General features: G+C 48.2%; 1 protein-coding gene across 1 annotated transcript; it reads left to right on the top strand.

Moving 5' to 3' along the window:
- Positions 1-8,358: 8,358 nt before the first annotated feature.
- LOC125076706 lies at positions 8,359-9,843 on the top strand (the record flags this gene model as incomplete). The annotated part of the gene is made up of 1 exon (XM_047688497.1): positions 8,359-9,843. A coding segment is annotated over exon 1 (1,485 nt), but the record flags the coding sequence as incomplete, so codon positions are not given.
- Positions 9,844-12,500: the final 2,657 nt, after the last annotated feature.

Raw genomic sequence — 12,500 nt, 5'->3', positions numbered from 1 at the left:
TTAGGTTAGGTTAGGTTAGGTTAGGTTAGGTTAGGTTAGGTTAGGTTAGGTTAGGTTAGGTTAGGTTAGGTTAGGTTAGGTTAGGTTAGGTTAGGTTAGGTTAGGTTAGGTTAGGTTAGGTTAGGTTAGGTTAGGTTAGGTTAGGTTAGGTTAGGTTAGGTTAGGTTAGGTTAGGTTAGGTTAGGTTAGGTTAGGTTAGGTTAGGTTAGGTTAGGTTAGGTTAGGTTAGGTTAGATTAGGTTAGGTTAGGTTAGGTTAGGTTAGGTTAGGTTAGGTTAGGTTAGGTTAGGTTAGGTTAGGTTAGGTTAGGTTAGGTTAGGTTAGGTTAGGTTAGGTTAGGTTAGGTTAGGTTAGGTTAGGTTAGGTTAGGTTAGGTTAGGTTAGGTTAGGTTAGGTTAGGTTAGGTTAGGTTAGGTTAGGTTAGGTTAGGTTAGGTTAGGTTAGGTTAGGTTAGGTTAGGTTAGGTTAGGTTAGGTTAGGTTAGGTTAGGTTAGGTTAGGTTAGGTTAGGTTAGGTTAGGTTAGGTTAGGTTAGGTTAGGTTAGGTTAGGTTAGGTTAGGTTAGGTTAGGTTAGGTTAGGTTAGGTTAGGTTAGGTTAGGTTAGGTTAGGTTAGGTTAGGTTAGGTTAGGTTAGGTTAGGTTAGGTTAGGTTAGGTTAGGTTAGGTTAGGTTAGGTTAGGTTAGGTTAGGTTAGGTTAGGTTAGGTTAGGTTAGGTTAGGTTAGGTTAGGTTAGGTTAGGTTAGGTTAGGTTAGGTTAGGTTAGGTTAGGTTAGGTTAGGTTAGGTTAGGTTAGGTTAGGTTAGGTTAGGTTAGGTTAGGTTAGGTTAGGTTAGGTTAGGTTAGGTTAGGTTAGGTTAGGTTAGGTTAGGTTAGGTTAGGTTAGGTTAGGTTAGGTTAGGTTAGGTTAGGTTAGGTTAGGTTAGGTTAGGTTAGGTTAGGTTAGGTTAGGTTAGGTTAGGTTAGGTTAGGTTAGGTTAGGTTAGGTTAGGTTAGGTTAGGTTAGGTTAGGTTAGGTTAGGTTAGGTTAGGTTAGGTTAGGTTAGGTTAGGTTAGGTTAGGTTAGGTTAGGTTAGGTTAGGTTAGGTTAGGTTAGGTTAGGTTAGGTTAGGTTAGGTTAGGTTAGGTTAGGTTAGGTTAGGTTAGGTTAGGTTAGGTTAGGTTAGGTTAGGTTAGGTTAGGTTAGGTTAGGTTAGGTTAGGTTAGGTTAGGTTAGGTTAGGTTAGGTTAGGTTAGGTTAGGTTAGGTTAGGTTAGGTTAGGTTAGGTTAGGTTAGGTTAGGTTAGGTTAGGTTAGGTTAGGTTAGGTTAGGTTAGGTTAGGTTAGGTTAGGTTAGGTTAGGTTAGGTTAGGTTAGGTTAGGTTAGGTTAGGTTAGGTTAGGTTAGGTTAGGTTAGGTTAGGTTAGGTTAGGTTAGGTTAGGTTAGGTTAGGTTAGGTTAGGTTAGGTTAGGTTAGGTTAGGTTAGGTTAGGTTAGGTTAGGTTAGGTTAGGTTAGGTTAGGTTAGGTTAGGTTAGGTTAGGTTAGGTTAGGTTAGGTTAGGTTAGGTTAGGTTAGGTTAGGTTAGGTTAGGTTAGGTTAGGTTAGGTTAGGTTAGGTTAGGTTAGGTTAGGTTAGGTTAGGTTAGGTTAGGTTAGGTTAGGTTAGGTTAGGTTAGGTTAGGTTAGGTTAGGTTAGGTTAGGTTAGGTTAGGTTAGGTTAGGTTAGGTTAGGTTAGGTTAGGTTAGGTTAGGTTAGGTTAGGTTAGGTTAGGTTAGGTTAGGTTAGGTTAGGTTAGGTTAGGTTAGGTTAGGTTAGGTTAGGTTAGGTTAGGTTAGGTTAGGTTAGGTTAGGTTAGGTTAGGTTAGGTTAGGTTAGGTTAGGTTAGGTTAGGTTAGGTTAGGTTAGGTTAGGTTAGGTTAGGTTAGGTTAGGTTAGGTTAGGTTAGGTTAGGTTAGGTTAGGTTAGGTTAGGTTAGGTTAGGTTAGGTTATGTTAGGTTAGGTTAGGTTAGGTTAGGTTAGGTTAGGTTAGGTTAGGTTAGGTTAGGTTAGGTTAGGTTAAGTTAGGTTAGATTAGGTTAGGTTAGGTTAGGTTAGGTTAGGTTAGGTTAGGTTAGGTTAGGTTAGGTTAGGTTAGGTTAGGTTAGGTTAGGTTAGGTTAGGTTAGGTTAGGTTAGGTTAGGTTAGGTTAGGTTAGGTTAGGTTAGGTTAGGTTAGGTTAGGTTAGGTTAGGTTAGGTTAGGTTAGGTTAGGTTAGGTTAGGTTAGGTTAGGTTAGGTTAGGTTAGGTTAGGTTAGGTTAGGTTAGGTTAGGTTAGGTTAGGTTAGGTTAGGTTAGGTTAGGTTAGGTTAGGTTAGGTTAGGTTAGGTTAGGTTAGGTTAGGTTAGGTTAGGTTAGGTTAGGTTAGGTTAGGTTAGGTTAGGTTAGGTTAGGTTAGGTTAGGTTAGGTTAGGTTAGGTTAGGTTAGGTTAGGTTAGGTTAGGTTAGGTTAGGTTAGGTTAGGTTAGGTTAGGTTAGGTTAGGTTAGGTTAGGTTAGGTTAGGTTAGGTTAGGTTAGGTTAGGTTAGGTTAGGTTAGGTTAGGTTAGGTTAGGTTAGGTTAGGTTAGGTTAGGTTAGGTTAGGTTAGGTTAGGTTAGGTTAGGTTAGGTTAGGTTAGGTTAGGTTAGGTTAGGTTAGGTTAGGTTAGGTTAGGTTAGGTTAGGTTAGGTTAGGTTAGGTTAGGTTAGGTTAGGTTAGGTTAGGTTAGGTTAGGTTAGGTTAGGTTAGGTTAGGTTAGGTTAGGTTAGGTTAGGTTAGGTTAGGTTAGGTTAGGTTAGGTTAGGTTAGGTTAGGTTAGGTTAGGTTAGGTTAGGTTAGGTTAGGTTAGGTTAGGTTAGGTTAGGTTAGGTTAGGTTAGGTTAGGTTAGGTTAGGTTAGGTTAGGTTAGGTTAGGTTAGGTTAGGTTAGGTTAGGTTAGGTTAGGTTAGGTTAGGTTAGGTTAGGTTAGGTTAGGTTAGGTTAGGTTAGGTTAGGTTAGGTTAGGTTAGGTTAGGTTAGGTTAGGTTAGGTTAGGTTAGGTTAGGTTAGGTTAGGTTAGGTTAGGTTAGGTTAGGTTAGGTTAGGTTAGGTTAGGTTAGGTTAGGTTAGGTTAGGTTAGGTTAGGTTAGGTTAGGTTAGGTTAGGTTAGGTTAGGTTAGGTTAGGTTAGGTTAGGTTAGGTTAGGTTAGGTTAGGTTAGGTTAGGTTAGGTTAGGTTAGGTTAGGTTAGGTTAGGTTAGGTTAGGTTAGGTTAGGTTAGGTTAGGTTAGGTTAGGTTAGGTTAGGTTAGGTTAGGTTAGGTTAGGTTAGGTTAGGTTAGGTTAGGTTAGGTTAGGTTAGGTTAGGTTAGGTTAGGTTAGGTTAGGTTAGGTTAGGTTAGGTTAGGTTAGGTTAGGTTAGGTTAGGTTAGGTTAGGTTAGGTTAGGTTAGGTTAGGTTAGGTTAGGTTAGGTTAGGTTAGGTTAGGTTAGGTTAGGTTAGGTTAGGTTAGGTTAGGTTAGGTTAGGTTAGGTTAGGTTAGGTTAGGTTAGGTTAGGTTAGGTTAGGTTAGGTTAGGTTAGGTTAGGTTAGGTTAGGTTAGGTTAGGTTAGGTTAGGTTAGGTTAGGTTAGGTTAGGTTAGGTTAGGTTAGGTTAGGTTAGGTTAGGTTAGGTTAGGTTAGGTTAGGTTAGGTTAGGTTAGGTTAGGTTAGGTTAGGTTAGGTTAGGTTAGGTTAGGTTAGGTTAGGTTAGGTTAGGTTAGGTTAGGTTAGGTTAGGTTAGGTTAGGTTAGGTTAGGTTAGGTTAGGTTAGGTTAGGTTAGGTTAGGTTAGGTTAGGTTAGGTTAGGTTAGGTTAGGTTAGGTTAGGTTAGGTTAGGTTAGGTTAGGTTAGGTTAGGTTAGGTTAGGTTAGGTTAGGTTAGGTTAGGTTAGGTTAGGTTAGGTTAGGTTAGGTTAGGTTAGGTTAGGTTAGGTTAGGTTAGGTTAGGTTAGGTTAGGTTAGGTTAGGTTAGGTTAGGTTAGGTTAGGTTAGGTTAGGTTAGGTTAGGTTAGGTTAGGTTAGGTTAGGTTAGGTTAGGTTAGGTTAGGTTAGGTTAGGTTAGGTTAGGTTAGGTTAGGTTAGGTTAGGTTATGTTAGGTTAGGTTAGGTTAGGTTAGGTTAGGTTAGGTTAGGTTAGGTTAGGTTAGGTTAGGTTAGGTTAGGTTAGGTTAGGTTAGGTTAGGTTAGGTTAGGTTAGGTTAGGTTAGGTTAGGTTAGGTTAGGTTAGGTTAGGTTAGGTTAGGTTAGGTTAGGTTAGGTTAGGTTAGGTTAGGTTAGGTTAGGTTAGGTTAGGTTAGGTTAGGTTAGGTTAGGTTAGGTTAGGTTAGGTTAGGTTAGGTTAGGTTAGGTTAGGTTAGGTTAGGTTAGGTTAGGTTAGGTTAGGTTAGGTTAGGTTAGGTTAGGTTAGGTTAGGTTAGGTTAGGTTAGGTTAGGTTAGGTTAGGTTAGGTTAGGTTAGGTTAGGTTAGGTTAGGTTATGTTAGGTTAGGTTAGGTTAGGTTAGGTTAGGTTAGGTTAGGTTAGGTTAGGTTAGGTTAGGTTAGGTTAGGTTAGGTTAGGTTAGGTTAGGTTAGGTTAGGTTAGGTTAGGTTAGGTTAGGTTAGGTTAGGTTAGGTTAGGTTAGGTTAGGTTAGGTTAGGTTAGGTTAGGTTAGGTTAGGTTAGGTTAGGTTAGGTTAGGTTAGGTTAGGTTAGGTTAGGTTAGGTTAGGTTAGGTTAGGTTAGGTTAGGTTAGGTTAGGTTAGGTTAGGTTAGGTTAGGTTAGGTTAGGTTAGGTTAGGTTAGGTTAGGTTAGGTTAGGTTAGGTTAGGTTAGGTTAGGTTAGGTTAGGTTAGGTTAGGTTAGGTTAGGTTAGGTTAGGTTAGGTTAGGTTAGGTTAGGTTAGGTTAGGTTAGGATAGGTTAGGTTAGGTTAGGTTAGGTTAGGTTAGGTTAGGTTAGGTTAGGTTAGGTTAGGTTAGGTTAGGTTAGGTTAGGTTAGGTTAGGTTAGGTTAGGTTAGGTTAGGTTAGGTTAGGTTAGGTTAGGTTAGGTTAGGTTAGGTTAGGTTAGGTTAGGTTAGGTTAGGTTAGGTTAGGTTAGGTTAGGTTAGGTTAGGTTAGGTTAGGTTAGGTTAGGTTAGGTTAGGTTAGGTTAGGTTAGGTTAGGTTAGGTTAGGTTAGGTTAGGTTAGGTTAGGTTAGGTTAGGTTAGGTTAGGTTAGGTTAGGTTAGGTTAGGTTAGGTTAGGTTAGGTTAGGTTAGGTTAGGTTAGGTTAGGTTAGGTTAGGTTAGGTTAGGTTAGGTTAGGTTAGGTTAGGTTATGTTAGGTTAGGTTAGGTTAGGTTAGGTTAGGTTAGGTTAGGTTAGGTTAGGTTAGGTTAGGTTAGGTTAGGTTAGGTTAGGTTAGGTTAGGTTAGGTTAGGTTAGGTTAGGTTAGGTTAGGTTAGGTTAGGTTAGGTTAGGTTAGGTTAGGTTAGGTTAGGTTAGGTTAGGTTAGGTTAGGTTAGGTTAGGTTAGGTTAGGTTAGGTTAGGTTAGGTTAGGTTAGGTTAGGTTAGGTTAGGTTAGGTTAGGTTAGGTTAGGTTAGGTTAGGTTAGGTTAGGTTAGGTTAGGTTAGGTTAGGTTAGGTTAGGTTAGGTTAGGTTAGGTTAGGTTAGGTTAGGTTAGGTTAGGTTAGGTTAGGTTAGGTTAGGTTAGGTTAGGTTAGGTTAGGTTAGGTTAGGTTAGGTTAGGTTAGGTTAGGTTAGGTTAGGTTAGGTTAGGTTAGGTTAGGTTAGGTTAGGTTAGGTTAGGTTAGGTTAGGTTAGGTTAGGTTAGGTTAGGTTAGGTTAGGTTAGGTTAGGTTAGGTTAGGTTAGGTTAGGTTAGGTTAGGTTAGGTTAGGTTAGGTTAGGTTAGGTTAGGTTAGGTTAGGTTAGGTTAGGTTAGGTTAGGTTAGGTTAGGTTAGGTTAGGTTAGGTTAGGTTAGGTTAGGTTAGGTTAGGTTAGGTTAGGTTAGGTTAGGTTAGGTTAGGTTAGGTTAGGTTAGGTTAGGTTAGGTTAGGTTAGGTTAGGTTAGGTTAGGTTAGGTTAGGTTAGGTTAGGTTAGGTTAGGTTAGGTTAGGTTAGGTTAGGTTAGGTTATGTTAGGTTAGGTTAGGTTAGGTTAGGTTAGGTTAGGTTAGGTTAGGTTAGGTTAGGTTAGGTTAGGTTAGGTTAGGTTAGGTTAGGTTAGGTTAGGTTAGGTTAGGTTAGGTTAGGTTAGGTTAGGTTAGGTTAGGTTAGGTTAGGTTAGGTTAGGTTAGGTTAGGTTAGGTTAGGTTAGGTTAGGTTAGGTTAGGTTAGGTTAGGTTAGGTTAGGTTAGGTTAGGTTAGGTTAGGTTAGGTTAGGTTAGGTTAGGTTAGGTTAGGTTAGGTTAGGTTAGGTTAGGTTAGGTTAGGTTAGGTTAGGTTAGGTTAGGTTAGGTTAGGTTAGGTTAGGTTAGGTTAGGTTAGGTTAGGTTAGGTTAGGTTAGGTTAGGTTAGGTTAGGTTAGGTTAGGTTAGGTTAGGTTAGGTTAGGTTAGGTTAGGTTAGGTTAGGTTAGGTCAGGTTAGGTTAGGTTAGGTTAGGTTAGGTTAGGTTAGGTTAGGTTAGGTTAGGTTAGGTTAGGTTAGGTTAGGTTAGGTTAGGTTAGGTTAGGTTAGGTTAGGTTAGGTTAGGTTAGGTTAGGTTAGGTTAGGTTAGGTTAGGTTAGGTTAGGTTAGGTTAGGTTAGGTTAGGTTAGGTTAGGTTAGGTTAGGTTAGGTTAGGTTAGGTTAGGTTAGGTTAGGTTAGGTTAGGTTAGGTTAGGTTAGGTTAGGTTAGGTTAGGTTAGGTTAGGTTAGGTTAGGTTAGGTTAGGTTAGGTTAGGTTAGGTTAGGTTAGGTTAGGTTAGGTTAGGTTAGGTTAGGTTAGGTTAGGTTAGGTTAGGTTAGGTTAGGTTAGGTTAGGTTAGGTTAGGTTAGGTTAGGTTAGGTTAGGTTAGGTTAGGTTAGGTTAGGTTAGGTTAGGTTAGGTTAGGTTAGGTTAGGTTAGGTTAGGTTAGGTTAGGTTAGGTTAGGTTAGGTTAGGTTAGGTTAGGTTAGGTTAGGTTAGGTTAGGTTAGGTTAGGTTAGGTTAGGTTAGGTTAGGTTAGGTTAGGTTAGGTTAGGTTAGGTTAGGTTAGGTTAGGTTAGGTTAGGTTAGGTTAGGTTAGGTTAGGTTAGGTTAGGTTAGGTTAGGTTAGGTTAGGTTAGGTTAGGTTAGGTTAGGTTAGGTTAGGTTAGGTTAGGTTAGGTTAGGTTAGGTTAGGTTAGGTTAGGTTAGGTTAGGTTAGGTTAGGTTAGGTTAGGTTAGGTTAGGTTAGGTTAGGTTAGGTTAGGTTAGGTTAGGTTAGGTTAGGTTAGGTTAGGTTAGGTTAGGTTAGGTTAGGTTAGGTTAGGTTAGGTTAGGTTAGGTTAGGTTAGGTTAGGTTAGGTTAGGTTAGGTTAGGTTAGGTTAGGTTAGGTTAGGTTAGGTTAGGTTAGGTTAGGTTAGGTTAGGTTAGGTTAGGTTAGGTTAGGTTAGGTTAGGTTAGGTTAGGTTAGGTTAGGTTAGGTTAGGTTAGGTTAGGTTAGGTTAGGTTAGGTTAGGTTAGGTTAGGTTAGGTTAGGTTAGGTTAGGTTAGGTTAGGTTAGGTTAGGTTAGGTTAGGTTAGGTTAGGTTAGGTTAGGTTAGGTTAGGTTAGGTTAGGTTAGGTTAGGTTAGGTTAGGTTAGGTTAGGTTAGGTTAGGTTAGGTTAGGTTAGGTTAGGTTAGGTTAGGTTAGGTTAGGTTAGGTTAGGTTAGGTTAGGTTAGGTTAGGTTAGGTTAGGTTAGGTTAGGTTAGGTTAGGTTAGGTTAGGTTAGGTTAGGTTAGGTTAGGTTAGGTTAGGTTAGGTTAGGTTGGAAGTACATTTTTCAAAATTTTTTCTCCATTTATTGTCGTAAAAATCTGAAAAAAATACCTCACTCAGTTCTCACTATTAAAATTATTATTCCACTTTTAACCTACTTATATCTCCCGTTTTTGTCTGTTTTTAAGCTATTTTTAAGTTTTTCGTTTATATCTTTTTTATTATTGTTTCGATCTTTTTTCCGTGTTCGGCGCGATTGTGGGGCCCTCTGCTCTGCATCCGTTGACATCTCAATCTCCCGGATCGGCCTATCCGTTCGAGAGTTATCGGTCGAAAACCGAAAAATTGTGCCCTCCCACCCGCCCTGTAATATATATATAGAACAGGGAGGGTCAAAATTAAGAAAAAATTTTTTATTGTTAATTCTGTAAGCCTAGGCTCTGGGGATCATAAATGATGCCTTAGAGCCACCCTCAGCCACGTACTTCCTGAGGGAAGCTGCCTTTTAGCTGCTTTTGCAATATGGATACGGATATGGAGACAGCGTCGGATGCCTCGGTCCGGTTCGTCGAATCCGACTCAGGCTCCGACATGGCGGGACCTGCTGCCGACCGCCGCGGCAAGCCTAAGAAAAGTGGGCTCAGTCGAGCAAGAATAGAGCTCAAAGCCAAAGAAGATGAGGAGAGAGAGCTCGCTTTCGAGCGGACCCTCAGAAGCAGGGCGTTCAAAAAAACGCCTGTGGTCGTTCCCGAGCTTGAAGAAGCTGCTTCGTTAGCCAAGGTGGATCCGGCCCTCCAGAGCAACGAGGAGCTCCGCGCGGAGGCTGGCCGCAGTGCACGCGAGATTAGAGAGGTCGCGCTGAAGTCCTCCAACCTCAAAGGAGGCTTCATCAAGAGGCTGAAGGACGCAGCGGCCTCTCTGGAAGGCGTCGTCGAAGCTCTGGCGTCCCGGACGGAGGCCGACGAAGCCCGTAACCTCCGTGCGGATAACAGTCGTATGCGCAGGGAGATTGACTCCCTCAAGGCGGAGCTAAAGGCCCACCGCCGTGAGTACGCGGAGATGCGTACCACGGTGGCAGCGGCGACCGAGGCGGCCAACACCCCGCGAGGCGCTCCTTCGATGGAGGAGCTCAAGGACTTCATCGTCACGTCGATCGGCGCGGCGATGAAGGACCAATTGGCGGGCCTGGAGGAGCGCCTCCCGGCGAGGATGCAGCGACCTCCCTCCGCGGCAGATAAAACGCAGATGTCGCAGGGTCCACCGCCGTCTATCTCGACGGCCCGCCAGGACGGGGGTGTGGGAGCCCCAGCCAAGCCTAGGAAGGCGGCTGCTCTGGCTGCTCAGACCAAGCCCACCGCTTGCCTACCGAGCGCACCGGCACCGGCGACGTCCCAAACACCACCGAACCAGGAGACGTCCTGGTCCACGGTGGTGAAGAAGGGCAGGAAGGGGAGCAAGACCACCTCTTCCGACGCTAAGACGCTGCCGAAAACGCCCCAGCCAGCCAAATCGAAGCTGGCCACCCCTCGCTCGGCTGCAATCGTTCTCACGTTGCAGCCGGAAGCAGTAGGAAAGGGCGTCACCTACGCGCAGGTCCTGGAGAGAGCGGAGCAAAGTGTCAAGCTCCAGGACCTAGGAATCAGCGGTGGGCTGAAGGTGCGACGCACGGCGACCGGAGCCAGGGCTCTCGAGCTGCCGAAAGCCCAAGCGGAGCAGGCCGATAGGTTGGCGGCGAAGCTCCGCACAGTTCTCGACGGGGTCGCTGACGTAGTGCGCCCGGTCAAGAAGGCCGACCTGAAGGTGACGGGGCTCGACGACTCCGTCACCTTGGAGAAACTGGCCGCGGCGATCGCGCACGCCGGTGACTGCTCCTCCGGGGCGGTGAAGTGCGGAGTGATGCAGCGCGGACCCGGCTATATGGGGATGGTCCGCGTCACCTGCCCCCTCACGGCAGCGAAGAAGCTGGCCGCTGCCGGTCGCCTCCTCGTCGGGTGGAGCTCGGCCAAGGTGGCCGTCGTGGAGCAGCGCCCTATGCGCTGCTACAAGTGTATGGGCCTTGGCCATACACGGGCGCTCTGCCCGTCGAAGGCGGAGAGGGGAGGCCTGTGCTACCGCTGTGGCTCGGACGGCCACAAGTCAGCGGAATGCACGGCCAAGATGCGCTGCGCGGTCTGCGCAGAGGCCGGCAAGCCTTCGGGGCACCTGATGGGGGCCAGGGATTGCAACCCCCCCATCACGAAGGGTAAAGCGGTCCAAGGAACCAGGACCGCCCCGCGCGAGGAAAGCCGCCAGGCTACGGAGGAAGCTCAGAAGAATCAAGTATGCCAGCACACCTGAGCTTCCTACAATCGAACGTGAACCACTCCGCCGGAGCGCAGGACCTTCTGCTGCAGTCCATGGCGGAGTGGCAGGTAGACCTGGCGGTGGCCTGCGAGCCCTACTTCGTCCCTCCCCTACCTCACTGGCTGGGGGACTCGGACGACACCGTGGCGGTTCTCACGAGGAGCGGAACGGGCCCCCCCCTCTCACTCATCGAGAGGGGCTCGGGCTACGTAGTGGTGGGGTGGGGGGAGTACGTCGTCGTCGGTACGTACTTCTCCCCTAATCGCAGCCTGGCTGAGTTCGAGACTTACCTCGGCTTAGTCAGAGCTGCGGTGGCCAGGCAGTCGCCGAAACCGATACTGGTTCTCGGCGACTTAAACGCAAAGTCGCGTGCCTGGGGCAACCCCGCCACGAATCCGCGAGGGAGGGCCGTCCAGGTGTGGGCCCTGCTCTCCGACCTGTCCCTTCTAAACAGGGGGCAGGTTCACACCTGCGTGCGACATCAGGGGGGTTCCGTGGTGGACGTTTCGTTCGCCACCCCTGTCGTTGCACGCAGAGTGGTCGACTGGAGAGTGGAGGAGGAGGTGGAGACTCTATCGGATCACCGGTACATCCGATTCGAGATCTCCACCTCTAGCAGGCCGGCGGAACCCCAGAGGGTGCCGACTACGCTGCCGAGGTGGTCTCTCGGCCAGGTCGATCGAGAGCTGGTCAAGGAGGCCGCCATCGTGCAGCGGTGGGGTTCCGCGGGGAGGACGGAGGGCGCCAGCGCAGAGGAGCTGGCGGGCCGCATGCGCAGTTCGCTCAAGGAGGTCTGCGATGCGGCCATGCCTCGGACCCGGCGCAGGGTTCCGCGCCGGCACGTCTATTGGTGGTCGCCCGAAATCGCCGACCTTCGGGCGACGTGCTGCCGGGCGCGGAGGGCCTACGTCCGCTGTCGAAGGCGCAACGGCCTCGACACGGACCTGGAGGGACAGATGCTGGACGCTTATCGCCAGTTGAAAAAAGATCTGCAGCTGGCGATAAGCAAGGCCAAGGAGAAGGCCAGGGAGGAGCTTCTGGCGGGTCTCAATCGAGACCCGTGGGGGCGCCCGTACCGCGGCGTACGCGGAAAGTTCCGCACTCAAGGCGCCCCCGTCACTGAGACGCTGCCGCCGGAACTCCTCCTGCGCCTGGTCGGGGAACTCTTTCCCCATCCAGGCGAGCATGTCCCTCCGCAGATGGCCCCCCGCTCCGTGATCGAAGACGCAGTGGCTCCACCACTGATCACGGAGCGGGAGATGGAGATGGCCCTCGGCCGCTTGAGGGCCAAGAACACGGCGCCGGGTCCGGACGGGGTTCCAGGGCGTGTTCTGTGCGACGCCCTGGAATTCCTGGGTGCAAGGCTTCGGGAGCTGTTCGACGAGTGCCTGTGCAGCGGGCAGTTTCCGAAGCCTTGGAAGGAAGGAAAGTTGGTCCTGTTGCCGAAGGAAGGTCGGCCGATGGATTCCCCTTCGGCATACAGGCCAATAGTGCTGCTGAACGAGACGGGCAAACTCTTCGAGAAGGTCCTCGCAGCCCGTCTCGTTCAGCACCTCGAGGAGGTCGGTCCGGGTCTCTCAGAGGCTCAGTACGGGTTCAGGGCGGGCCGGTCGACGGTCGACGCCCTGGACGCCCTGAAGACTCGGACGACGGAAGCGGTGGCCCGGGGGCAAGTCGTCCTGGCGGTTTCGCTCGACGTGGCGAACGCCTTCAACAGTCTCCCTTTCGAGACGATACGGGAGGCACTCCGATACCATGGGGTGCCGACCTATCTCAGGAGGCTGCTGGAGGCGTACCTCCAGGACAGGGAGGTCCTCTGGGCGGGGGTCGATGGGAGGCTGGTCCGGCGTCGGGTAGGCTGCGGCGTTCCACAGGGGTCGGTTCTCGGCCCAATCCTGTGGAACGTCGGTTTCGACTGGCTCCTGCGAGCTCCCGTCCTTCCCGGGATGGGGGTGTTGTGCTACGCTGACGACACTCTCGTCACGGCGACTGGGCGGGACTTTCGGGAGGCGGCACGCCTCGCCGAGGTCGGAACGGCTCTCACCGTGGACCGTATGGGAATGCTGGGCTTGAGGGTCTCCATATCCAAAACGGAGGCCCTCCTGTTCCACGGTCCACGGCAAGGACCCCCACGAGGGGCGAGTATCACCGTCCGGGGGACGGTGATCAAGGTGCAGGCCCAGATGAAGTATCTGGGCCTCATCCTGGACGGTCGATGGAGCTTCGGGCAGCATTTTGTCCATCTCGGCCCGAGGCTCATCAACGCCGCCGCCGCTCTCGGCCGCCTCCTTCCGAATGTGGGGGGGCCGGGATCGCTATGC

Source organism: Vanessa atalanta, unplaced genomic scaffold, assembly GCF_905147765.1.
Source record: "Vanessa atalanta unplaced genomic scaffold, ilVanAtal1.2, whole genome shotgun sequence".
Taxonomy (NCBI): Eukaryota; Metazoa; Arthropoda; class Insecta; order Lepidoptera; family Nymphalidae; genus Vanessa; species Vanessa atalanta.
Note: the sequence above shows the minus strand (reverse complement) of the source record. Positions and strands in the feature narration are given on the sequence as shown.